Source organism: Chiloscyllium plagiosum, unplaced genomic scaffold (genome assembly GCF_037043375.1).
Source record: "Chiloscyllium plagiosum isolate Xiang-an unplaced genomic scaffold, Cpla_swu_hap1 HiC_scaffold_24, whole genome shotgun sequence".
Lineage (NCBI taxonomy): Eukaryota > Metazoa > Chordata > Chondrichthyes > Orectolobiformes > Hemiscylliidae > Chiloscyllium > Chiloscyllium plagiosum.
The window spans coordinates 61,593,840-61,612,229 of NW_028270162.1; the positions used below are offsets into that span (position 1 = coordinate 61,593,840).

The 18,390-nt window shown below is 44.8% G+C and overlaps 1 protein-coding gene across 1 annotated transcript in view; it reads left to right on the forward strand.

Annotated features, from left to right (window-relative positions):
* Window positions 1-17,510: 17,510 nt before the first annotated feature.
* mmp11a (matrix metallopeptidase 11a) overlaps window positions 17,511-18,390 on the forward strand; it is a 102,643-nt gene continuing 101,763 nt past the window's right edge. The window contains exon 1 of the mRNA XM_043716177.2: window positions 17,511-17,606. Coding sequence (XP_043572112.1) covers window positions 17,511-17,606 — 96 coding nt within the window. The remainder of the gene's footprint in view (window positions 17,607-18,390) is intronic.

Consider the following 18,390-nt stretch of genomic DNA (forward strand, 5'->3'; position numbering starts at 1 on the left):
ATGCATCCCAGGGTACTAAAGGAGGTGGTGGGAGAAATAGCAAATGCACTTGTGGTAATTTTCCAAACTTCACTGGACTCTGGGGCAGTCCCAGCTGATTGGAAAACAGCAAATGTGATGCCACTGTTTAAAAACGATGGTAGACAAACGCTGGGAATTATAGACTGGTTAGCTTAACTTCTGTAGTGGGGAAAATGTTTGAGGAAGAAATAGCAAGGCATCGAGATAGAAATTGTCCTGTTGGGCAGATGCAGCATGGGTTCATGAAGGGCAGGTCATGCTTAACTAATAGAACATAAAACATTTCAGCGTAGTGCAGGCCCTTTGGCTCTCAATGTTGCGCCGACCTGTGAAACCCCAATCTGAAATCCATCTAACCTACACTATTCCATTTTCATCCATATGTTCATCCAATGCCCATTTAAGTGCCCTTAAAGTTGGCGAGTCTACTATTGTTGCAAGCAGGCTGTTCCATGCCTCTACTACTCTCTGAGTAAACAACCTACCTCTCTGTCCTTTATATGCCACCCCTCAATTTAAAACTATGTTCCTCATGCTAGCCATCCCCATCCAAGGAAAAAGGCACTCACTATACCACCCTCTGATTATCTTATATGTCACCTCTCAACCTTCTTCTCTCTAACGAAAACAGTCTCAAGTCCCTCAACGTAAGACCTTCCCTTCATACCAGGCAACATCCTAGTAAATCTCTTCTAAACTGTTTCCAAAGCGTCCACATCATTCTTATAATGCAGTGACCAGAACTGTACGCAATACTCCAAGTGCAGCTGCACCAGTGTTTTGTACAGTTGCAGTATGGCTCCAAACCTCAATCCCCCTACCAATAAACACCAACACACCATACGCCTTCTTAACAGCCTATCAACCTGGGTGGCAACTTCCAGGGATCTCTGTACTTGGACACAGAGATCTCTCTGTTCATTTACACTACCAAGAATCTTACCATTAGCCCTTCCAAAGTGAATCACCTCACAGTTTCCCCCATTAAACTCCATTTGCCACTTCTCAGCCCAGCTCTGCATCTTAGCTATTCCCATCTGTAACCTACAACATCCTTCGGCACTATGCACAACTCTACTGACCTTAGTGTCATCCACAAATTTACTAACTCATCCCTTTACACCCTCATCCAGGTCATTTATAAAAATGACTAACAGCAGTGTCCCCAAAACAGATCCTTGCGGTACGTCACTAGTAACTGAACTCCATGATGAACATTTTGCATCAACCACCACTCTCTGTCTTCTTTCATCTAGCCAATTTCTGATCCAAACCACTAAATCACCCTCAATCCCATGCCACCATATTTTGTGCAATCGCCTACCGTGGGGAACTTCATCAACTGCCTTGCTGAAATCTATATACACCACATCAACCGCTCTACCCTCATCCACCTGTTTGATCACCTTCTCAAAGAACTCAATGAGGTTTGTGAGGCACGACCTATCCTTCTCAAAAACGTGTTGACTATCCCTAATCAACTTATTCCTTTCTCGATGATTATAAATCCTATCTGTTGTTAACCTGTTCCAACACTTTATCCACATCCGAAGTAAGGTTCATTGATTCATAATTGCCAAGGTCTACTGCCCTTCTTGAACAAGGGGACAACATTTACTATCCTCCAGTTTTCCAGGCACTATTCCTGTAGACAATGATGACATAAAGATCAAAGCCAAAAGCTCTGCAACCTCCTCCCTGGCTTCCCAGAGAATCCCATCCTGCCCAGGGGATATCTATTTTCACACTTTCCAGAATTGCTAACACCTCCTCCTTGTGAACCCCAATCCCATCCAGTCTAGTAGCCTGTATCTCAGTATTCTCCTCGACAACATTGTCTTTTTCCAATGTGAATTCTAATCTACTGGAATCTTATGAAGACATTACGAGCATGGTAGACAATGTGGACCCAGTAGATGTGGTGTATCTAGATTTCCAAAAGGCTGCACAAAAGATAAAGATACAAGCTGTTACAGACAATGTATTAGCATAGATAGGGGATCAGTTAACTAATAGGAAGCAAAACACATTCCACCCTGACCTTAAATTTACCTGGACCATCTCTGACACCTCCCTCCCCTTCCTGGACCTCTCCATCTCCATTAGTGACGACTGACTTGACACTGACATTTTTTTACAAACCCACCCACTCCCACAGCTACCTGGATTACACCTCTTCCCACCCTATCTCTTGCAAAAATGTCATCCTGTATTCCCAATTCCTCCACCTCCGCCATATCTGCTCCCAGGAGGACCAGTTCCACCACAGAACACACCAGATGGCCTCCTTCTTTAGACACCGCAATTTCCCTTCCCACGTGGTTAAAGATGCCCTCCAACGCATCTCGTCCACATCCCGCACCTCCGCCCTCAGACCCCACCCCTCCAACCGTAACAAGGACAGAACGCCCCTGGTGCTCACCTTCCACCCTACAAACCTCTGCATAAACCAAATCATCCACCGACATTTCCGCCACCTCCAAAAAGACCCCAGCACCAGGGATATATTTCCCTCCCCACCCCTTTCCGCCTTCTGCAAAGACCGTTCCCTCCGTGACTACCTGGTCAGGTCCACGCCCCCCCTATGACCCACCCTCCCATCCTGGCACTTTCCCCTGCCACTGCAGGAACTGTAAAACCTGTGCCCACACCTCCTCCCTCACCTCTATCCAAGGCCCTAAAGGAGCCTTCCACATCCATCAAAGTTTTACCTGCACATCCACTAATATCATTTATTGTATCCGTTGCTCCCGATGCGGTCTCCTCTACATTGGGGAGACTGGGCGCCTCCTAGCAGAGCGCTTTGGGGAACATCTCCGAGACACCCGCAACAATCAACCAAACCGCCCCGTGGCCGAACATTTCAACTCCCCCTCCCACTCTGCCGAGGACATGGAGGTGCTGGGCCTCCTTCACCGCCGCTCTCTCACCACCAGACGCCTGGAGGAAGAACGCCTCATCTTCCGCCTCAGAACACTTCAACCCCAGGGCATCAATGTGGACTTCAACAGCTTCCTCATTTCCCCTTCCCCCACCTCATCCTAGTTTCAAACTTCCAGCCCGCACTGTCCCCTTGACCTGTCCGGACTTGTCCGACCTGCCTAGCTCCTTTTCCACCTATCCACTCCACCCTCTCCTCCCTGACCTATCACCTTCATCTCCTCCCCCACTCACCTATTGTACTCTATGCTACTTTCTCCCCACCCCCACCCTCCCCTAGCTTATCTCTCCACGCTTCAGGCTCTCTGCCTTTATTCCTGATGAAGGACTTTTCCCCGAAACGTTGATTTTGCTGCTCGTCGGATGCTGCCTGAATTGCTGTGCTCTTCCAGCACCACTGATCCAGTAATAGGAAGCAAAGACTGGAGATATATGAGTGCTTTTCTGATTGACATTCCGTGGGTAATGGTATGCCTCAGGGATCAGTATTGAGACCACAGTTATTCACAATTTACATTGATGTTTTAGACCCAAAGGATAGACTATATGTAACAGTTGAAGTTCGAAATTAGAGGAAGGCTAATTTTGACGTTATTAAGGAAGAACTTTCAAAAGGTGATTGGGTGCAGATGTTAGCAGGTAAAGGGACGGCTGGAAAATGGGAAGCCTTCAGAACTGAGAGAACTAGAGTCAAGAAATGGCTCGTGTCCAGGTTCATGCAGGAGAACCCCTTGCCAGCTTTGTGTATAAATTCTCCATACCATCAAGCCAGGGAAGCAATCTTCCTTACTGGAAGTATGTTATGAAGTTGGAGAGGGTTCAGAAGAGATTTACCAAGATGTTTCCATGAATGGAGGTTTTGAGCTATAAGAAGAGGCTGTATAGGCTGGGAGTTTTTTTACTGGAGGTTAAGAGATGATGTCATAGAGGTTTATAAAATCATGAGGGCCATAGATAAGATGAATAGCAGGTGTCTTTTCCCGAGGGTGGGGGATTTCAAGGCTAGGGGGCACATTTTTAAGGTGAGAGCAGAAAGATTTGAAAAAGGGCCAATTCTTTTTTACACAGAGAGTAATTCGTGTGTGGAATGAGCTTCCAGAGGAAGTCGTAGATGTGGGCACGGTTACGATGTTTAAAACACATTTGAATAAGTACGTGAATAAGAAACATTTGGAGGGATATGGGCCACGCACAAGCAGGTGGGACTAGCTTAGTTGGGGATTATGGTCGGCATGGACTGGTTGGACCGAAAACTCTGTTTCTGTGCTGTATGATTCTATGGTAGACAGGCAGGAGGCTGGAAGAATCCAGCAAGCCAGGCAGCATCAGGAGGTGGAGAGGGGAGTGTTGCTGAACAAAGAGACCTTGGAGTTCATAGCTCCTTGAAAGTGGAGTTGCAGGTAGATAGGATAGTGAAGAAGGTATTTGGTATGCTTTCCTTTATTGGACAGAGTATTGAGTATAGGAGTTGGGAGGTTATGTTGCGGCTCTACAAGACATTGATTAGATTCCCTACAGTATGGAAACAGGCCCTTCGGCCCAACAAGTCCATATCGATCCTCCGAAGAGTAACCCACACAGACCCAGTCCCCTACCCTATATTTACCCTTGACTAATGTACCTAACACTATGGGCAATTTAGCATGGCCAATTCACCTGACTTGCACATTTTAGGATTATGGTAGGAAACCGAAGCACCCAGAGGACACCAGTGCAGACACGGGAAGAATGTGCAAACTCTACACAGACAGTTGCCCGAGGCGAAAATCAAACCTTGGTCCCTGGTGCTGTAAGGCAGCTAACCAGTGAGCCACCGTGCCATTGGTTAGGCCACTTTTGGAATATTGTATGTATCTGAAGGATGTTGTGAAACTTGAAAGGGTTCAGAAAAGATTGACAAGGATGTTGCCAGGGTTGGAGGTTTTGAGCTATAGGGAGAGGCTGAAGAGGCTGGGGCTGTTTTCCCTGGAGCATCGGAGGCTGGGGGGTGAACTTATAGAGGTTTATAAGATCATGGATAGGATAAATAGATAGGGGCATGGATAGGATAAATAGATAGGGGCATGGATAGGATAAATAGATAGAGGCATGGATAGGATAAATAGATAGGGGCATGGATAGGATAAATAGACAAAGTCTTTTCCCTGGGGTGGGGGAGTCCAGAACTAGAGGGCATAAGTTCAGGGTGAGAGGGGAAAAATTGAAGAAGGGGCAATTCCCTCACACAGAGAATGATGCGTATATGGAATGGGCTACGAAAGAATGTGATTGAGGCAAGTACAATAGCAACCTGCAAAAATACATTTGGATGGGTAGAGTTTATAGGGCTATGCACCAAATGTGGGCAATAAGAATTAGCTAAATGGGCACCATGTACAGCATGGACCAGTTTGGGCAGAAGAGCCTGTTTCAATGCTGTATTAGTCTAAGACTCTAAGCTTGGGTTCAAACCTTTTACAACTATCAAAGGTAACTGAACCAGCTGCTTCTCCGAAATTGTAGCCTTAATCTGTAAAGGTACCAAAATATAAGTTCTCTATCTACCCAAAGTCTTTAGATCATAGCATCAATACAGATCATTTGGCCCATTGAGTCCACATCGATCTTCTGAAGAATGTCCCACCCCTGTAACCCTGCATTCCCATGGCTAACCCACCTAGCCTATACATCCCTCGACACTATGGGCAATTTAGCATGGCCAATCCATCTAACCTGCACATCTTTGGACTGTGGGAGGAAAGCAGAGCACCTGGAAGAAAACCACCCAGACACGGGGAAAATGTGCAAACTCCACACTGACAGTTGCCCGAGGGAGGGATTGAACCCAGTTCCCTGGTGCTGTGAGGCAGCAGTGCTAGCCACTGAGCCACCATGCCATCTTGCGCAAGCTTAAGGGTTGGAGTCTAGGACAAATTTTGTTTAAAATTGGTTCAATGATCTCTGAAACGGCGGGTTGGTATCAACCTCTATTTGAAATAGGTGACCATTTCACCAAATGTTTATTATCGTTGGTTCTGATTGAATGTTGCTAAACAGTTTAACTGTTCCAAACAGATGAAAATGAACTTCCAGGGTGTGCTCTATGAGTTCTCTTACTCAATTTAGGTCTAGTGGAATTCTTTTGCTGTCTTGAGCCTGCATACTGGCAGCAACTACGATGGTTGGCCGGCCCAGATCCTGAAGATAACTTTAACCGTTTGGCCAAGGCTTGGCTTTGTTTTGGAGTTTTACTATGGCTGACCTAGAGGCTCTTAGTTCAGGATATGCTTGGGTGAGGCTATGCTATTATCTTCACTCAAATGGTGTCCCCTAAGCTCACGTGGACTGGTGAGGGTGTCGATTTGCATCAGAATACCCTGCAATACCCTTGCTGCATTTTCCAATAATACAGCCAGTTTTAGTGCATGTCTGAAGTCCAGTTGGACTTATGCTAGTATGCGATAAGATTAGGGTTGGGATCAGTATGTGCTCTTTCCACATATTAGTTCTAGTCTTCAACAGTGAGTCATTGAATCCTAGATCATAAAATCTCAATAGTGTGGAAACAGGCCCATCGAGTCCACAACAACCCTCTGAAGAGCATCCCATCCAGACCCACCCTCCTATCCTTTCTCTGTAACCCTGCATTTCCCTACACATCTCTGTACAGTAGAGACAATTTAGCATGGTCAATCCACATAAACCTACACATCGTTGGACTATGAGAAGAAACTGGAGTAGCCAGAGGAAACCCACACAGACATAGGGAGAATGTGAAAATTCCACACAGACAGTCACCTGAGGGTAGAATCAAACTCAGGTCCCTGGTGCTGTGAGGCAGCAGTGCTAACCACTGAGCCACCGTGCTGCCTAAGTCAGGCTTTCCAAATAACAGCATGATGCCAGAACTGGTTACCCCAAATGAGAGGCGACTGTTAGATGTGGATTTCTTCAGGAATGTGATTTTCTCTCGTCGCCACTGAACCAACTCCACAGAGATTGGTATCCCGTCCCCTTCATTTACATGGTTAAAAATCACACAACAACAGGTTACAGTCCAACAGGTTTATTTGGAAGTACTAGCTTTTGAAGCACTGCTCGAGTCCAGCTCTCAGATGGAACAGGATGCCTGACCCTCCTTAGCTGTGAGCCAGGACTCCCTGTTAGACCAAGTTAGTAGCCCCAATCAAGGAACTCATATTCTATGCGATCCACCTGGCTGACCTCATTACAATCACTAAAGTTTGCTCCGCTCTCCCAGGTAAGTGTAGGTGTTGAGCCCTGGCCTCAGTTTATATTTCCTCCTTCGCTCTAAGTCTACTCTTTGAATTGCTCTTTCAGCAGTTCCTGTCAACTGTGTCCTATAATTAATAATTCATGAATCTTTTATATGTGAAAAGCAGTGATTACCGGGCAGTGGGGATCCCCAGTGGAGGGCTCTCTACGTGGGAGTCCTCCCCTTTTCTCTCGGGGATTTGGGGTGGAGGCTGCTGCACACAGTGGTCCCCTGCAACTGTAGATTGTGGTGGCTCATGGACTCCCAGCCCAACTGTGGTGCTGTGGAGTCCGTGGACCATGTATATATGGGGTGTGGGCGTTTGCACTCCCTTTTTAGTTTTCTGAAGAACCTCATCCTCTGCTTTTGGTTGCAAAATCAATCCCACCCACCTGATCTTTGGGCACCCAGTGCGGAGGCGGGAGGGTGTGTCAGAGGATCTCCTCTCGAGTCTGCTCCTGGGTCTGGCCAAACTGGCCATAAACGTCGATTCTCCTGTTCCCTGGATGCTGCTTGACCTGCTGCGCTTTTCCAGCAACACATTTTCAGCATGTATTTATTATTAACCTGGGCCTGGAAGTCAAGTAAATTTGGGAATTCTGCATCCTTTTAAAAATCTTTAACTTTGTGTCATGTCCCCAGAAGACTGGGACTTGATTCCTAGAATGCTACCCTAGTGAGGAATAATAAAGTTACGGACTCATCCAAGATTGATTGATTTGAAACAGAGGTGTACTATTAGTAAACAACAGAGGTGGAGAAAACTCATTTCAGACATGGCATTGGAAATGGCAAAAGATTTCCTGCAGATGGCAGTGCTGTCCCTGGCAAGATTAGGAAAAATTTCAAAGGCTGTCTTGATTGACTTGGCAGCTAAACTGAGGGTCGGATTTCCTGGAAGAGACAAGGCAGACATAATTGAGATACAGATCTGGTATTCTTTATCCGCTGAAAAGACAAAAAAAACCAAAAGTCTTTTGTTGACCCAAACGGACCTAAAAATGAAGTTTTTCTCCAAGGGTCGAATGACCCAAACAGACCTATAAGAGTAGTGTATCCAAAAGCTGAACATGTCCTTTTTTCTGAAAACCAGTTGGTCTCAAGGTTTTCAGATAAAAGATTCCTGACCTTTACTAACACTTGGGCTGAGTGGAAATGCATGAGAGACCAGATACTTAGGTAGTGAAATATTGGAATGGGATAATTTTCAATTACAGTTTAAACAGCTTGAGTATGAAAAGAGAATGAAAAACTGAATGTGGAATTCCAAAGGAGAGAATAAGAGCAGAGAAAGATAAGGAAAAGAAGATGGGAACATGAAATGCTGATGCTGACCCTGGTGAGCAGGATCTGAGTCATGACTCGAAGTCCAATCAAGAAATGTTTTGCACAGGCCCCACCAAAATTTGGGAAATAGAATGTACAGGGTTTCTTCATGTCTTTTGAGAAAATCGTTCAACAAATGATCTCAGCGAAAGATGACTGGACATTGCGAATACAAAGTAAGTTAACAGGTAAAGCACAGAAAATTTACACTTCACTGTCAGACATAGTTTCTTGGGATTATGATACAATAAGGAAAACTGTATTGGCTCCACTGAGGCAGTGGTTCCTGAATTTAAGGAAGCAGTTGGTTCAAACCTATATTGAATTTGAAAGGGTTAAGGAAAGCAATTTTGAGAGTTGGATACAAGCATTAGAAACTGATAGAGACTGTTCTCTTAGAATTTAAAAACTCACTTCATTCTGTGATAATAACTTACGTTATGAAGAGGAATCATATCAGACTCAAAACATTAGCTTGAGTTTCTTCAGCAGTCTCTGTGTTAGTTTGTAATGAATCAAAGGGTTTCAGCTATTAGACACACCACAATAATGAATGAAGATTATGAGTCAGTCTGTAAAACCAAACCTTTTTTTCCATAATCTTCATAAATTCAAAAGAGATAGAAAATGGGAGAGTGATAGCAAGGCAGCTAGCTAAGGTAATGAGTGGAGAGCTGGGATTGCCCCAAGATCTCCTGCACAGATTACATGGGAAAAGACTGAGCATAGAAGTGAAAATCAGAAGTCGATTTATTTGATTATAATAAGGTGGGACACATTCATTCAGAATGATGGAATGGGCCAACTGGAGTTTTTAAGAATAAATCCAAAAAGAAATCTGAGGGAAAAAAAAGCCAGGGATGCTGTAGCTTTATCACAAGGGAAGATATGTCCTTTTGTTCAAAAGAAGTATCCAACCTATAACATACATCCAGAGCTGCAGAGCTACTCAAACTGTTTTGTAGGAGAAGTATTTAGTTTTCCCTCAGTAGAGTTCAACGAGTACCAAAATATTGGTAAGTGGGATAGGTAAAGAGTATACAGGATGTGATGGGCCAAAGGATCTTTTTTTGTGCTGGAGATCTCCATGACTTTATCCAGGCTCCATTGTACAAAGTCAAGTTGGAGTGTGACTTATTGTCTGGACTAGTGGAAGTCAACAGAGTTAAGAAATTAGCTATAGATGGAATTAATTTACACTCAATCATTACCCAAGAGTAAGTTATAAGTTTGCTAATAATCATGGAAATTCCTGTTGAGTCTAAAGGGGCAAAACAGTTGTAAGAACAGGCTCTGGGTAGTTTTCCATTGTGAAGTGACCAGAGCAAAGTCCATTATCTGAAGTATGAGTATAGGAGTTGAGAGATCATGTTGCGACTGAACAGGACATTGGTTTGGCAATTTTTTCGAAATACTGTGTGTAATTCTGATCCCCTTGCTCTCAGAAGGATGTTGTGAAATGGGGAAAGGGTTCAGAAAAGGAGGTTGCCAGGGTTGGAGAATTTGAGCTATAGGGAGAGGCTGAATAGGCTGGGGCTATTTTCTCTGGAGCGTCGGAGGCTGAGGGGTGACCTTATAGAAGTTTATGAAATCATGAAGGGCATGGATAGGGTAAATAGACAAGAGCTTTTCCCTGGTGTGAGGGAGTCAAAAGCTAGAGAGCATAGGTATAAGGTGATTTAAAAGGGACCTAAGAGGCAGCTTTTTCATGCAGAGGGTGGTGCATGTATGGAATGCACTGTCAGAGGAAGTGGTGGAGGCTGGTAGAGTTATAATGTTTAAAAGGCATCTGGATGGATAAATAATTAGGAAAGGTTTAGAGAGATATGGGCCAAATACAGGCAACTGGGACTAGATTTATCTAGGATATCTGGTCAGCTTGAACAAGTTGGACCGAAGGATCTGTTTCTCCATGACTCATAGGTTCATAGTTATAGAAACAGCAGTAGGCCATTTGGCCCATCGAGCCTACTTCACCATTCATTAAGATCATGGCTGATCTATCCATCGTCTCACCTCCTCCTACCTGCATTATTCCCATTACCCTTAATTCCCCTATCATGCAAAAACCCATCCAACTATGTCTTGAATATATTTAATGAAGCTGCCTCTACTGCTACTTTGCACAGAGAATTCCATAGATTCACTAATCTCTGGGAAAAGTAGTTCCTCCTCATCTTTGTCCCAAATCTACTGCCCCTAGTCCTAGTTTCATCCACCAGTAGAAACAATTTGCCTGCCTCTAGCTTATCTATTTCTTTCATAATTTTATATGTTTCTTTAAGATCCCCTCTCAATCTTCTAAATTCTAGCGAGTACAGACCAGGCGGCTCAACCTCTCATAGGGTAACCCCCTCATCTCCGGAATCAACCTGGTGAACTGCCTCTGCACCATCTCCAAAGCCAGTACAGGTACACAATCCTTTATCCAAAATCCTGGGGCAGAATTTGGAATTTTTAGGATTTCAGAATAAATGACATTTTCACAGTGAAATAAAAAAAACCTCACAGCAGACACACGTGTGAATAGTACGAGCGCTGAGACACAATTGACATCTGCCAGTGGTGGGCCACAACATTACATCACATCTGAGTGATGTGGTTCGAGTGGGTGTGGAGTTGGGTAATCTGTTCATATGCCAAAATGACACTCCACACTCCACGAAAAAAGCATTTCGCATTTCAGAGCTTTTTGGATTTCGGATAAAGGATTGTGTACCTGTATATCCTTCAAGTAAGGAGACCAGAACTACGCACAATACTCCAGGTGCAGAGTCACCAACACCTTGTACAATTGCAGTAGAACCTCCTGCTCTTAAATTCAATCCCTCTAGTAATGGAAGCCAATATTCCATTTGCCTTCCTGATTACCTGTTGTACCTGCAAATCAACTTTCAGTGATTCGTATACAAGCACTCTTAAGTCCCTCGGCACAACAGCTCACTGCAATCTTTCAACATTTAAATAGTACTCTGACTTACTATTTTTACTCTCAAAGTTGATAACCTCCCATTTACCAACATTGTACTCCATCTTGCCAGACCCTTACCCACTCACTTAACCTATCTAAATCTCTCTGCAGACCCTCCACATCCTCTGTACAGTTTGCCTTTCCACTCAGGATAGGTTACACTCAGTCTCCTCTTCAAAATCACTTATACATATCATGAACAGTTGTGAGCCCAACACCGACTCCTGCAGCATCCCACTCACCACTGATCTCCAACCGGAGAAACACCCTTTTATCCCGACTCTCTACTTTCTATTGGTTAAGCAGTCCTCTATCCATGCTAGTACATTCCCCACAACTCCATGTATTCTTATCTTATGGATGAGTCTTTTATGCAACACCTTATTGAACGCCTTCTGGAAATCCAAGTATACAACATCCACCTATTCCTTTCCATCCACCGTGCTTGTTACATCCTCAAAGAATTCCAGGAAGTTTATCAAACACGACCTTCCCTTCCTGAATCCATGTTGCGTCTATGACTCTAAACCACTGTAATACGACAAGCAGATGTTCAGATAGCTGAAACTCAATTTAAGAATGAGAATAATTCAAATTAGGTATTTGGGATATCTTTGTTAATTGAGGCTCAGGAAGCAGATCAAGAATTGAATAAGTTAGCACAGAATGCACACAGTGAAGCTGAGGGTTTTCCAGAGTGCTGAAATGTGAAAAAAAATACAGTTTTGGTGAGGAAGTGGAGACATCCTCATAGATCTGTGAACAAAGAATGGATTGGTGTTCATTAAGTAGTGGGATTGGATTATATGTCCATGTTTCTAGAAAGACTCATGAGTATGAAGATCATCACAAGAGCATTTGGAAGTTTCACCAACAAGAATGAACAAATAAACATTCAGCAACTAGGATGTTACAAGTGGAAAATGAAACATTGTTGTTTGACACTCTGAAAACAAAATTCAAAAACACAAAAGAGCTGTGACAATTAAACACTGTTCTCATATTTAGAGGAAGGTGAATGGGAGGCATTTTGTAAGGTTATTGAGAAAGTATGTGGAAATCTCTAGAGATAGAACATAGAACATTACAGTACAGTATAGGCCCTTCGGCCCTCGATGTTGCACCAACCTATCATATCAATCTGAAGCCCATCTAACCTACTCTCTTCCATGTACATCCACATGCTTGTCCAATGACGACTTAAATGTACTTAAAGTTGGCAAATCTACTACCGTTGCAGGCAAAGCATTCCATACACTTACTACTCTCTGAGTAAAGAAACTACCTCTGACATCTGTCCTATATCTATCACCCCTCAATTTAAAGCTGTGCCCCCTCGTGCTCACCGTCACCATACTTGGAAAAAGGCTCTCCCTGTCTACCCTATCTAACCCTCTGATTATCTTATATGTCTCTATTAAGTCACCTCTCAACCTTCTTCTCTCTAACGAAAACAGCCTCAAGTCCCTCAGCCTTTCCTCGTAAAACCTTCCCTCCATTCCAGGCAACATCCTAGTAAATCTCCTCTGCACCCTTTCCAAAGCTTTCACATCCTTCTTATAATGCGGTGACCAGAACTATACACAATACTCCAAGTGTGGCCGCACCAGAGTTTTGTACAGCTGTAGCATAACCTCATGGTTCCGGAACTCAAACCCTCTATTAATAAAAGCTAGAACACTGTATGCCTTCTTAAAACCCTGTCAACCTGGGTGGCAACTTTCAACGATCTGTGTACCTGGACACCGAGATCTCTCTGCTCATCTACATTACCAAGAATCTTACCATTAGCCCAGTACTTTGCATTCCGGTTACTCCAACCAAAGTAAATCACCTCTCACTTGTCCGCATTAAACTCCATTCAGCCCAGCTCTGCAGCTTATCTATGTCTCTCTGTAACATACAACATCCTTCGTCATTATCCACAACTCCACTGACCTTAATGTTGTCTGCAAATTTACTAACCCACCCTTCTACGCTCTCATCCAGGTCGTTTATAAAAATGACGAACAGCAGTGGACCCAACACTGACCCTTGCGGTACACCACTAGTAACTGGACTCCAGGATGAACATTTCCCATCAACCACCACCCTCTGTCTTCTTTCAGCAAGCCAATTACTGATCCAAACTGCTATATCTCCCACAATCCATTCTTCCGCATTTTGTACAATAGCCTATCGTGGGGAACCTTATCAAACGCCTTGCTGAAATCCATATACACCACATCAACCAGTTTACTCTCATTACCTCTTTGGTCACCTTCTCAAAGAACTCAATAAGGTTTGTGAGGCACGACCTACCCTTCACAAAACCATGCTGACTATCAATAATCAAATTATTCTTTTCTAGATGATTATAAATCTTATCTCTTATAACCTTTTCCAACACTTTACCAACAACTGAAGTAAGGCTCACTGGTCTAAAATTACCTGAGTTATCTTTACTCCCCTTCTTGAACAGGGGAACCTCATTTGCTATCCTCTAGTCTTCTGGCATTATTCCTGTAGACAATAACGATTTAAAGATCAATGCCAAAGGCTCGGCAATCTCCTCCCTGGCTTCCCAGAGGATCCTAGGATAAATCCCATCCGGCCCAGGGGACTTATCTATTTTCACACTCTGCAGGATTTCTAATACCTCTTCCTTGTGAACCTCACTCCTACCCAGTCCAGGATCCTGTATCTCAGTATTCTCCTTGACAACATTGTTGTTTTCTAGAGTGAATACTGTCGAAAAATATTCATTAAGTACTTCCCCTATCTCCTCTGACTCCCCTATCACCAAAGTGCTCACCTACTTCCAAGTCTAACACCTGGCTGGGCTCATTAGCCAGTACCAAATCTAATGTGGCTTCGCCCCTTGTTAGCCTGTCTACAGACTGTGTCAGAAAGCCCTCCTGCACACACTGGGCAAAAACTGACCCATCTATAGTACTCATACTGTAGTGTTCCCAGTCAATATTTGGAAAGTTGAAGTCCCCCATGACAACTACCCTGTCTCTCTCACTCCTATCAAGAATCATCTTTGCTATCCTTTCCTGCACATCTCTGGAACTATTCGGAGGCCTATAGAAAACTCCCAACAGGGTGACCTCTCCTTTCCAGTTTCTAACGTCAGCCCATACTACCTCAGTTGACGAGTCCCCAAACATCCTTTCTGCCACTGTAATACTGTCCTTGACCAACAATGCCACCCCCCCCCCCCCCACCCCCCCCCTTTTACTTACTTCTCTGTTCTTACTGAAACATCTAAACCCTGGAACCTGCAACAACCATTCCTGTCCTTGCTCTATCCATGTCTCCGAAATGGCCACAACATCGAAGTCCCAGGTACCAACCCATGCTGCAAGTTCATCCACCTTATTTCGGATGCTCCTGGCATTGAAGTAGACACACTTCAAACCAACGTCTTGCTTGCCGGTGCCATCTTGTGTCCCTGAATCTTGATTTCGGACCTCCCTACTCTCAACCTTTTCTATACTCGAACTACAATTTTGGTGACCATCCCCCTGCTGGATTAGTTTAAACCCATCCCAATACCCTTAGCAAATTCCCCCCCTCCCTCCCCAGGATATTGGTACCCCTCTGGTTCAGATGAAGACCATCCTGCTCGTAGAGGTCCCACCTACCCCAGAAAGAGCCCAGTGGGTGGCACGGTGGCACAGTGGTTAGCACTGCTGCCTCACAGCGCCAGAGTCCCGGGTTCAATTCCCACCTCAGGCGACCGACTGTGTGGAGTTTGTACATTCTCCCCGTGTCTACGTGGGTTTCCTCCGGGTGCTCCGGTTTCCTCCCACAGTCCAAAAATGTGCGGGTCAGGTGAATTGGCCATGCTAAATTGCCTGTAGTGTTAGGTGCAGAGGTAAATATAGGGGAATGGGTCTGGGTGGGTGGGTGCGCTTCGGCGGGTCGGTGTGGACTTGTTGGGCCGAAGGGCCTGTTTCCACACTGTAAGTAATCTAATCTAATCTAATCTAATCTTATCCAAGAATCCAAAACCTCCCTCCTGCACCATCCCTGTAGCCACGTGTTCAACTCCTCTCTTTCCCTATTCCTCGCCTCACTAGCACGTGGCACGGGCAACAAACCAGAGACAACAACTCTGTTCATCCTAACTCTAAGCTTCCATCCTAGCTCCCTGAATTTCTACCTTAAATCCCCATCTCTCTTCCTACCTATGTCGTTGGTGTCTATGTGGACCACGACTTGGGGCTGCTCCCCCTCCCCCTTCAGGATCCCAAAAACATGATCAGAGACATCACGAACCCTGCCACTAGGAGGCAACACACCAACTGTGAGTCTCTCATATTATGGATGCACTATGTTGGTGAGGCATGCTGTGGAGATTGGAGAGTAACCTGATACTCATTGCAAACACAGTTGCTGGTTAAGGGAAAAAATACAAAAGGATAGCACAGCTATGCCTCTTAAATGTCATCAAGGTTCCTGCCTGCTTCCACCACCTCTTCTGGCAGTGCGTTCCAGGCTCCTGCCATTCTCTGCGTGAAAAACTTTCCTTGCACATTTCCTTAAACTTTCCCTGTCTGACCTTAAATCTGTGTCCCCTTGAAATTGAAACTTCAAACCTGGGGAAAAGCCTCTGAGATCCACCCTCTCTATGCCTCTCATAGTTTTGTAGACCTCTACCAGGTTTCCTCTCAGCCGTCTTTCCAGTGCAAACAGTGCAAGTCTTTTTAACCCTTCCTCATAGTCAGTGCCCTCGAGACCAGGCAATATCCCGGTGAACCTTCTCTGTACTCTCTCCAAAGCTTCCATGTCATTCTGGTCGTGTGGCGACCAAAACTGCACACAATACCCCAATTACAGCCTGACAACATGGTTTGCCAACTCTTGTACTCCATGCCCTGACCAATGAAGGCGGGCATGCCATATGCCTTCCTAATCGCCTTGGCCCACCTGTGTTGCCACTCAGCAGTAGCAGGAGATGGTGCAAGTGAGCTGTAGCCAGAGGGGTAAGCAGTGAAGACTCAGTTGCAATAAACAGCTGAAATGTCTGTCAACTAGTGATCAGAAATCAATGACACAGGCCTTCTGCCTGCCAGCAACTTTGTGATTGGTTCCCAAGTACTGGACAGGTTAAGGCAGTGAACAGAAAAGGGGGATGCCATCACACCTCCACCAGCTCAGGAGTTCTCTCTGTTCTCTGTAGTAAAAGCCACCTTAAGACAAAGATAATGTTTTGTTTAGCTGTTGCAGTTAGCTGTGACCATTACGAGGTCTGATAAGACTGAAGCAGTCATCTCCTTTCTGCAAGCCAGAGAAAACATCTGGAGAAGGAAGACTGAAAAGCGAGCTCTCTATCATCACAGCACATCCTATCAACATGAATCACTGGAGTGCTTCCTCAACTTTCCCGCCTCCCTTAACAGCAGTGTTTTCTCCCGTGTGTGTGCGCGTTTGTAAGTTTATCAGAGGGTTAAAAATGTAACTTGCAGAGTTAAATGCCAACAGTTAATGCTTACCTGCAGCTCGATTTGTTGAAAAAAAGTAATTCATGTTAAGTACAGAAACCAGGTTCTCTGTCTTCTGTTAATCTGAGTCTGCAAGTCGATAATTGTGGAATTCTGCAGACTCGTAAAAATCTTTAACTTTTGTAATAACGTTAGAAATACAGAGCTTGATTTCCAGTACAACCTCCTACTGATGTATAACAATAGAGAAACCCACCCGTCTGGAAGATAATAGAGAAACTCACACCACAGGGGGTTAATAGAGAAACTCACACCACAGGGGGTTAATAGAGAAACTCACCCATCAAGAGGGCAATAGAGAAACTCACCCGAAGAGGGGTTAGTAGAGAAGCCCGTCCACCGGTGGGTAATGCAAAAACTCACCTAAAGAGGGGTTAATTGAGAGAATGTACACACGCCCACGTGATATTTGTGGCTGAGAATTTGAGGGCAGGACTGAGAGACAAAGCCGCAGTGGGGTATATAAAAGGCAGCTTGGAGTGAGGGACTCACTCACTCAGTCAGGATGCTGGTCAGTTGGGTTGTTGTAGTTTTGCTTGTGTGCAGCGGCGGGAGCAGCTCACTGCCTATTCCCCGGGAACGGGAGCACCACCACCATCGGGTAAGAGAGGTTCGGGCTCAGACGAGCCTTACTCTTGTCAAACATGTTCGTAGCTGTATCGTGTGGGCGCAACACAGGTCTGGAACTCTGGCAGCCGAGCGAAGGTGTATTAAACTGTGGAAAAAGTTCAATTGCCACATTTGAAGTGCACCGCCTTCAAAGTGCCAATAACCAAAGGGAATTGGAATCAAGCAATTTTATATCGAGTAAACTGTATTATGCAGTGTTGATACATGAAATTGCAGATTCTGTGAGCAATCATTGTAGTAATATTTCAGTCAATTGTGTGTAATAAATCCGATTGTTGGAGGAGGTAGTGTTGAGGGCTTACGGCAAACTTGTTGCTTTCTTGTGTCCTGGTATACCCCTCCTATTCATGTCCTCTCCCCTTGTCCATCAGCCCAGAGAGCGAGAGAGAGGGTTGACTGAGAGTTTGGTAGATTCAAGTGCTAACATGCCCCCAGGTATTCACTGTAAAGGAGACCAGACAGCAACTCTTAGCAGACCGTGAAGACTGCTCGTACCCTGTCTGTAACTGAATCTCAATCCCTAGCTCTTGGCAAAAACCAGCTGGAGTCCATTGACCCTAGTTCAGTTCAGCTCTCACAGAGAGAGAGAGAGACAGCCGTAACTGGAACAGATAATTTCCCACCCGAAACAATCAACCCCATCTTAACGCTCAGCCCAAACAAAATACTCTCCCTTGTAACCGAGGGAGGAAGATTTTGGGTGATAATGAAGGAATTCCCTCAGGATTAATGCTGAACTTTCTGGAACTTGCTGC